Source organism: Nannospalax galili, unplaced genomic scaffold, assembly GCF_000622305.1.
Source record: "Nannospalax galili isolate Female #2095 unplaced genomic scaffold, S.galili_v1.0 scaffold227, whole genome shotgun sequence".
Taxonomy (NCBI): domain Eukaryota; kingdom Metazoa; phylum Chordata; class Mammalia; order Rodentia; family Spalacidae; genus Nannospalax; species Nannospalax galili.
Genome location: NW_008360303.1, coordinates 7127024 through 7136532, shown reverse-complemented (window position 1 = coordinate 7136532; position 9509 = coordinate 7127024). Strand labels below are relative to the sequence as shown.

Below are 9509 nucleotides of genomic sequence, written 5' to 3'. Positions count from 1 at the left end.
CACCAAAACATTCACATACACAACCTGAATTACCAGGGTCAGTCAGCAGGTTGATGTTTGGATCAAGTCAGCTTGTTTAAAACAAAACAAAACAACCTCAATGAAGTTAACAGTTTTACGTAATTTTTTTCATGTTGTCTATTTTCCAAACTTAAATATTTTAAGAATAAAATCTTAAAGATGTTCTTTTGGAATAATTTCCTTCTAGTAAAATTAATTTTTTCCTTTCTCTTCCTAGTATCATATTTTTCAGTTTCTGCACAAATATCAACTTTATCTATAAACCACTTCTTTATTCAAGAATATTAAAGCCTATTGTGCTTTGAACACATTTTCTCAGTAAGTTGCATCCAAATGAATTAATATGATATCTACAGGTTCTTCAAAAATGTCAAAAAGGTCAGTCTTTATGGTGCATTTAGGCAAGTGAGACACAACATAAATTCTAACCTTAAACTTCTCAATACACCAGACTAGCTTTCTTAAAATTTATTCTTGAACATTAATCTAATCATTTCTTTTGATTGTTCATATACTAGTTCAGGGAGGTAATCACAAAAAGATACATTGATTCTACCACGAAAAACATGGTAGGCTTAAACACAGTTTATAACAATAATATCTGGAAGACATAAATAATTATCCTCAATAAATTAAGTAATATACAGTACCTCAGTTGATAATGAGATGTAGAAAATTATCATCATTATTATTTTATATTTACTACGACTGCCCAGAACTACCCAGTAACTGGTTTTGTTTTTAAGTAAGAAAAGGCATTCTTCAACAGGAATGTAACGTTCTCGTCAGGAAACCCCTACAGTTCTTGGGTATAAATAGATAAAATTATAAATAAAAATTTCTGCCTTTCACTTAAAATTAGTCTATTCCTCCGAAGAGGAGCAAAATAGTAGTCCTGAGATGACATTTTCCTGAATGTGTCAAACTTCAAGTAAGAAGACATTAATAGAATTTAAAGATGGAAATAGCTCCGATCTTAAAATCTGAAGACAACATAGGAAACTGGTCACCAGAGCTTCTCATAGCAAAGTGGCTACAAGAAAGAAGATAGTAAAAGAACAGCATGCTGGTAACCAGGCTCGATCCATATCACACTGGCTTATGAAATTCAGACATGATGATGTGAAATGGGTTTAAACATTGTGAAAAGGCCCCTAGTGGCCACTGATACTTTCTGCACTTGCAAATGAACTGCTAAATCACACTCTCCAAGAGAAAAATAAAAGAAAATACATTACTGAAGTGCAGCTTGGTAAGTCAATAATTTCACAGCAAAAATCTGTTCAGTACCAGGTCAGTAGGACACAAAGTCAGAAAGTCTCCTTCAAAGTGTAAACCCAAATGTGATTGTTAATTTGGAATTATTCTTTGTTCTTCATTATTTTATTTGTAGAATCCTTTGTTGCTATAGGTTTTGCTTATTACTAGTCATATAAATACATTTCTTAGAGAAAACATTCTTATTTTAAGATAGGACTGCACTGGTCCCACCCTTCATACACTGGCATTGACCTAAGACGTAACAGTCACAGTAAACAGATTTCACCACTGCTGACAAAAGAAAACAATATTTTAACTGCCTAATTTTAAAGATTTAAATTTATGGTAGCTTTTTAATTCATGTGGGCACAAGTTTAATAACAAGAAAATGGAGAGATTGCAAGTGATTCGAAGCTCTCAATTAAAAAATTCAAATGATTTGTTTCAAGACTGCCTTTAAAAGTGAAATGCCTTAAGCAGTCACTTAAAACTGAACTTGCACCCCTTGTTTGCTGAATGATAGCTAAATATCAAAATTTCGTTAAAATTCCTTATTAGCTGCTTTGGACACATCCAAAAAATAATAAAAATTGTAACAGTGTTGATACTTGTAGCATTTTCCATTGTGTAACATCATTTACGTGTTCAAAAATTTCTCTTTAATTCTTAGATATAATATGAACTGAAATTCAAGTAAAAAGATGTCAAAATATATTTCCCACTGTCTTATGAAAAAGAATGAAAGCTGTTTTCCCCTTTAACTTGAGGGCAGTGGGCAGTAGATCTTTAAAGTAGAGACACAGGAACCTTCACAAGTGTGACATCTTTCAAGAACACTGCCTTCTGTTAAAGATGTTAAGTAGAAAAGGCATTTAGTATAAATATTAAATAATTAAATTAAAAGAAATTGTTCATATAAATAAATAAATATGACCAATAAACGTCTACAGTTCAGTCGAACGCCTTTTGATTAGCACTGTGGGGTTGATGTCATCTAGTCTGGAGTGGGAGGCACTTGCGTTGATGGTGGCTGTTTTAGTTGGCTGTGGATCTTGAACACTGAATGAAGTAAAGGGGCAGCCCTTCACGTTATTGCAGATGAGAGACTGAATCGAGGCAGTGTTGATGATCTTAAAACCTACTTCTCCCCCAAAAGTGCTTGGCTTCCAGTAGTGAGGAGAACAGATAGGATTACCCATAAGTCCTTTCAAGGAGAATGGTGCTCCAAGTTCTACCATGGTCTCCCCAAAGATAGCATCTGGGCGAGGCTTTTCTACCAGAAGGGCAGGGTACAGCTCCATAGCATCAATGTCACCATAGAGAGCCTCCAACTCTGCAGCCATTTCCTTCTCTCCTGGGAAGGGAAAGAAGACAGAGATATAACCAATGTCGAATTTCGCAAAATAGGAAATAGTTCGGGCTTTTAAGTGTAGGCCTTTTCCCTGGTCACTAGCCCACTCAAGAGTGCCCACCTCATTCTTATTCAATTGAATCCTTTTCTACTACCTTAAAACAAAAAAGAAAACACTTCATCCCTTCACACAACTTCTATGCTCCTCTTTAACACTTTTGTCTGTTTGTTTTTGAGACATGGTCTCACTATGTAGCCCAGGGTGGCTTCAGACTCAAAAAGATTCACCTGACTTTGCTTCTTGTGTGCTGGGATTAAAGGCATGCACCACCACATCTGCTTGATTTTTTAAGAAAGTTCAGGAACTGTTTCTTACCTGTAAGTTCTTCAAAAGATGCATAGGGCTTCAGGGAGAAGCGTTTGCGGTACTCATTGAGAGGCTGGTACTTCATCTGTCTGCTCTGGTCAATGGAGGCCTTTGCCACTGCTTCTACTGCAAGTGGGACGTTCCTACCACCAGCAACCTGGAGAAAGTGAATTAGTAAAATGAGGTATTCTTTAGGCATGAGTAGGTAAGAGACTTAAACTCTATTTCTCGGAAAGATACATTTCAGTGGGATGTTGTGCCTTAGCTTTAATGAGACATAAATTTAAAATGAATTTTCCTTTTAAAATTACAAAAATAAACCAATTGGTAAGTCTGAAATATATATTTCTGTAACTTGTCAGACTACTGAAAGCTTTTGAAATATCTATTTTAATATGCACTGTTATTTGTTTGTTTGTCTAAAACTATAGACTTTCCCAAAAATTTCATGCTTCCCTTTTCAGGAAAATTTTACCAGTAAAATAGTGGTTATTCTTTTAGTAAGAGAAAAAAATAATCTCTGTGACAGAAATTCTAAAGTTACTAGTTACTGACAATCTTTTCTTGGTTGTCAGGAAAATGCATACCCGGCCAGCATTTTGCCTGGTGAATGATTCAACGAACTGGGCAAGTCCATGTTCTATCAGTATAGAGTTGTTGTAGAGAAACTGTTTAAAGTTGTACTCCTGGTCTTCAATGTGAAAGGTGTCAGGCAGCAGGGGATGCCAGTGGTAGAGTGTGTTGAACTCAGCGGCAATGCGGTTCTGGTACTGGAACTGCTGGTTGAAAAGCAGCTCTGGGTCAAACTTCAGTTTGAAGTGATAACCACTTAAATGCTGCACGTAGTCCTCAATCACAATCTTGATTGTCTCTCCTATTGGTACAAAACAATAAGAAAACCTTACATTTTTCTGATCACAAACTTGATGCACTTTAGTTGACTTGCTATTCCTTTATTTCTATCTATTTTTTCCTTATTATTAAAACAAAATGTAGGCGTGTTAGCAGTCAGGTTCCTGGACTGGATGAATAGTAATGCATAAATTTCATTCACAGGATTGTCAAGATGACTAAGACATAACAAAAGTAACAAACAAGATTTGTCTTCTTTTGTGGGGAAGAGGGTCTTATTTATTTTCTTATGCTCACCTATCAGGATGAGTCTGCTTGTCTGGAATAGCCGCTCATCATCCCACTCAGGATGCTCTTGTCTGAGCACATCACACACTCTGTTATGCTCCCGAAGCCAGATGGTGGCATACATCATCAAACCAGGCACCAGACCAAAGACCTCCTGCCCCACGGCAAAGCGCAGGTGCTCAGGGGTATGAGGTGGGTACATCATCTCCACCTGAGTATCTTTGACTGTGGGAGGATACACCTCTCCATCAATAACCTAAAATGCAATAGCAATCATAACAAAGAGTTAAAAAGAAAATACCCATCACTAGAAATTTTTAAATATAGGTGTAGATGGTGAATTATAACTAATTCTTAACAAACAGGAAACATACCTGATATTTTAATTTTCCATCCTTGAAAAGACGCAGTTTATGTTGTCTGTCTAGAGTTTCACCATAAATATGATTTAAGTCCACCTAGAAAATTGCGGAGAAATTGAAATTTGTTAATATCAGTATCATTTATTATTAAATTTTGATGTTTCGTTTTATTTGGAATTCAATGATATGTTTTTTTTTTGTCACAAAATACCAAATTAATTTGTCTATCTACCAGAGCTACAAGTCTGTGTGTCCCTTATGTTGAAAGTATTCCATATGGACCTTAAGTATATGTATGCTTCATTATAATCATATGATAATTCTTAGTAATAGAAGCCTAAGAATGTAGCTCAGTGGTAGAGCAGTTTCCTACTTATGTGAGGTCTTGAGTAATACACACAAACACACAAAACATTATTAGAAAATATATTAATAGACTCATCCAAAGATTGAAGCTATGTTATTGAAATCCAAAAGATGATAATGCTTAAAAAAACCCACATTTTATTATTTACTTATTTATTTTTAGTGCTGAGGAATGAACTCAGGCTTCATGCATATTAGGCAAGCACTCTGACGTTGATATTTATATCTCACTCCATCAAGCACAGATAAGTACTGCCAAGCATTGTTATATATCTATAATGCTATCTATCATCTATCTATCCATCTACTTAATCTATCTATCTATCTATCTATCTATCATCTATCAATCTATAATGCTATCTATCATCTATCTATCCATCTATCATCTACTTATCATCTATCTATCATGTCTATCATCTATCTATCTATCATCTATCAATCACCTATCATCTATCTATCATTTATCTATCAATCACCTATCATCTATGTATCATCGATCATCTATCATCTATCTATCATCTATCATCTGTCTATCTGTACACACACATCAGTGGCTCACTTCATACTATTTAAAGCAGCATAAGCATGACACAAAAAAATATTTTTGGAGAGCTGGGCCTGTAGCTTAGTAGCAGACCCATGCCTAGCAAGCAAGAGACCCTTGATTCAATCCCAAGTACTAACAATGAACAAATAAATAATAAATAATTAATTAAATACTTTTTGGAGGATATAACATTTTGTAGTACCAAATTTTTAAGCTAAAAATATATGGAAAAATTACCCCCAAACCCACACATATCTATGTAAGTCTGTTTAATTTCACTGGATCAGTAAATAAAAGTAGAAAACTATTATGGTTATTACAGACATGATATCTTTTTTTTTAAAAATGAGTGTGAATTGTTTGGTGTGGCAAAATGTCAGTGTTTCATTTAATTCTGAGTTAAGTTGACCTTACCCCATGACCCAGTCCCCGGGTGAAGGCAGGACCTCGTTTCTGGTCTGTCTTAAAAAACTGATGCGTGAAATGCTGGGCAAAGAATGCGAACATCATGTTTGTGCCTTGGGGATCGGGGATGAACTTTCTTCTTAAAAGAACTTTTTGCAGAACTTCTTTTGAATCAGGAAGTTCCTTCTTTCCTATAAAATGAGAACTCTGAGTCAAAACCCATGCATATATTCATTCAAGCAGATACTGTCAAATTTATGAAGACATTTGCCACTTATAGTTGTGAAGAGGATCATAAGATAAAAAAAAATGCTTTGTTTGATTGTGTTTAGTTTTGAGGCACAGTCTCACTTTTGAAGCCTGGGCTGGCCTAAAACTATTACCTAGTCCTGGCTGGTCTTGAATTTACAGTGATCATCCTGCTGCAGCCTCCCTATTGCTGAGATTACAAGCATGAGCCACCTCACCCAGACTACAAATGAAACTTCTAAGACATTGGGGGCATAATTTATTAAATAGTTTTATCAATTTTAACTAATATCAATTCAATTTATCATATTTAACATTAGGAAAGTCTATCAAATGGACATTCACTTTAATGGAATGGATTTGCATTTTAAGAAGTCTCTGTGGATCTATAATATAGGCAAAAGCACTCCTGTTTTAAAAACTAAATGAGAATTTAAGGTCAAATTTCTAGGTAGCTACCCATCCTCACTGGAATTACTACATATTGAACCAACCATTTCTTTTCACTCACCTTTCACACCCATGGGAGTTGGACAGTCATCTGCTACAGGAGGAAGGGCTCTGGTGTAGTAGGAGAGGTTAGAGAAGGCTTCCCAGTTTTTGTAGCCATAATGCACATTATAAGTTGGTGGACTGTCAATCAAATGTGATCTGGCTGAAAATTTAAAGGGGAAAAAAACATTTTATTGGGCTTCATATGCAAAACAAATGAATGTTAATTTTCATTGTAGAGAATACTGAGATTAGGCCCATCCCAACAAAAATACTCTGCTTTAAAACAACTACACTTTAAAGTGTAACTGCTAGGCTGGGCATGGTTGCATTCTCTTTGAATCTCAGCACTTGAGAAGCAGAGGCAGACAGCTGAGTTCAAGGCCAGCTTGGTCTATAGGGCTATTTAATGAGATAGTCTCAAAAACAAACAAATAAACAAAAAAACAAAACATGTAGCGGCCATTGAAAATGCATCATTAATAAAGCTTAATACAGAACAGAACATTATGCTCCAGTACACTTGATTTTTCAGACTCCGCCCACTCCCTGCTCAGGAAGCCGAGAAATCACCTGGCATGGCCCTTACTTAGAACTATAGAAAGTTATTTTCTTGCTGACCTAAATCTAAATCAACCACTTGTTTTAATGGGTGCTGCATGCTTAGAACAATTCTGTGGGTCATGGGCATCAATAAACAAGTGAACCACACTTCCTCCAAAAGAATGAGGGTTAGAAGTATATGAGGCCTAAGTAGGATCCAGTCTACCAGATAGACTACCTGTCAATATTTTTGACCTTTCAGAAAAGGAGAATTGAAAGGCATATGTAAAGCTATTTTGAAAAAGTGGAGAATATTTCTTTGCATTAGGTTTAGCAAAGTACCATTTTCTAATGCATATTTTTCTTGGTGGAAACTGGAAAGAGAGGTTTGTACTTACATGTCAGCACATATTTCATGATTGAATTTCTCAGGAAGGGAATGTTATTCACAATGTTCCAGACTCCCTTGAAGTGGGTCAATATGTAATGCACTGTGTTTGGGGTGGGCTTCAGCAGTAATTTTATTCTTGTCAGAAACTCAGCTGTGGAAAGAAAGAAAGGAGGAGGGAGAAATTAGCAGGTTCACATTAAGACACAAATCTACAAAATGATGGTTACTGTATGTGGCCCCATCACAAAGATGAAACCCGATAAAAAACTTACGGGTTGTACAATTTTCTCCATAGAATCCTGTCCGTGTACAATCACACTTATACTGGTCAAATCCTACGCTCATACATTCACCTCGGTTTTGACATGGGTTGGAACAGCAAGGATTTGCTATGATAGAAATAAAATAGCCTGTAAGTCACTCTTCATTTTGACTTAAGGATTTAATTGTTTTACTAACTCTAGGCAAACTTTACAATAAGTTCAAGAAATACACAGTCACAAGGAAACTTTGAAATAAAGTCAATCTCACCAAATGATTGTAATATAGAAATATCAATTTCCTTTTCTAAGCAACAGTAATTAACATTGGTTACAAGCTCACAGATCACATTAGCATTTTCACTGTAACTTCTTGGGTGTTCAAATTAGAATTAGGTAGAACTTTCAAATTTAAAATGGATCTGATCTAATACATTTATCAAAATTTGGGGGAGGGGGAATTAAAGTCAAATAATTTACTTTCAATCGTATTTTACTTATCTTTAAATATTGTGATCTGGCTTTCCTGAGGCATGAAAGGACTAACGGGTATTTTAACAATTACTCTAATAACAGTGGATCCATACACATACACTTCACATATATTGATCAGATCCTGTCTTATAATGACCTGCAAATTAGTATGGCTATTAGTTTTTAGTAGATAAGACTGGTTAAGTAACCGGTCCATGACAGTAGAGTTAGTAGCAAAACCAGGCCATCCTCAGGACTCAAGCGGTCCAGGCTGCCCCTCTCAGAGCACTGGAGTGCAGGACAGGCAGCTAGGTCGGGTAGACGCAGCCGGGAGCTGGGCACAGGGCGACTCACCTGCGTGGCTGAGCGCCACCGTAGCGCAGAGCAGCAGGGCGCGGAGGAGCATCGCGGCGTTGGCTGCAGCGGTGGCGGCGGTGGGTGGTAGCGTGGCTGGCGGGGCTCCGCGCTGAGTTTCTTCCTGGAGGGGTCCTGAAGCTTCCAGAGAGCAGTTTGACAACTGGATGCTACCTTGGAGAACCATACTTTTATGCCTGAAAAGCAGCCCACGTGACATCCTGTCCCGTCCCCCAGTCCCCCCGCCCCGGCCCCAAGTTTTGCGCAAGGCCGGTTGGGGGCAGGACTTAACCACGCAAATGGGAAACTCGGGAGGGAAGCCGGGAAGTTGCCCCAGGCTTCCCCGGGTGGTCCCTGGCCTCTGGCATCCCTTTCTCAGCCCGGCCGTGCTGGGTCCCCACGTTCCGGTTGGCTCTGCTGGGGTCCCCTGCTGGCTCGCGGAGACTGCTCCAGATGGGGACTGAGAAGCACCGGGAGGCGACAGCTTTCCTTCCCAGAACCCCGCCCCAGGTCCCCGGCCCAGGGAATCCCCGCGCCGCCCCCAGCCATCTGTCCGCCCGGCCCAGAAGTCTTGGTCATGACCACAGGAGCACGGAGCGCGCACACGCACAATTTCTCTCCAATTTAAGTCGGTAATGAAATTTGAGAACAGTCCTCGGGGTCCATATCTATTATGGTTTCCAGCCACCACCCGGGGCCCTGCTTCTTAGATGGGAAAGGGTGAAGGCTCACAGACCGCCGTGTCCCTAGGGGACTGAAGCAGAGATCCACTTCACTGGAATGCTGGCCCAGTGCCCCAGGCGTCGCTTTAAGGTATTTTCCCTCCTCCAGCTACATTAGCTTTCACCATTTTGGTCAACGGGACATATCAATAAAAGGTATTGGTTTTTAAGTTCTATGTTTTCTGCTCATGTTTTCAAGATAGTG

The 9509-nt window shown here is 38.2% G+C and overlaps 1 protein-coding gene across 1 annotated transcript; it reads right to left on the bottom strand.

The window, feature by feature from the left end:
* Positions 1-259: 259 nt before the first annotated feature.
* On the bottom strand, positions 260-8877 carry Ptgs2 (prostaglandin-endoperoxide synthase 2). Its single transcript, XM_008824262.3, has 10 exons — positions 8583-8877; positions 7767-7883; positions 7502-7645; positions 6580-6723; positions 5829-6010; positions 4514-4597; positions 4149-4395; positions 3587-3873; positions 3009-3156; positions 260-2635 (listed from the first exon to the last, which is right to left on the bottom strand). The coding sequence occupies exons 1-10, from the start codon at positions 8800-8802 to the stop codon at positions 2226-2228; spliced, it is 1983 nt and encodes a 660-aa protein (XP_008822484.2). The 5' UTR covers positions 8803-8877; the 3' UTR covers positions 260-2225.
* Between the last annotated feature and the right edge of the window lie 632 nt (positions 8878-9509).

Coding starts and splice junctions, on each gene's coding strand:
- Ptgs2 (XM_008824262.3), bottom strand. CDS start 8,802: ATGTCACGTGGGCTGCTTTTCAGGCATAAAAGTATGGTTCTCCAAGGT. Junction 6,011..6,579: donor AACTCCCATGGGTGTGAAAG/GTGAGTGAAAAG, acceptor CTCATTTTATAG/GAAAGAAGGAACTTCCTGAT. Junction 4,396..4,513: donor ATGGAAAATTAAAATATCAG/GTATGTTTCCTG, acceptor ATTGCATTTTAG/GTTATTGATGGAGAGGTGTA.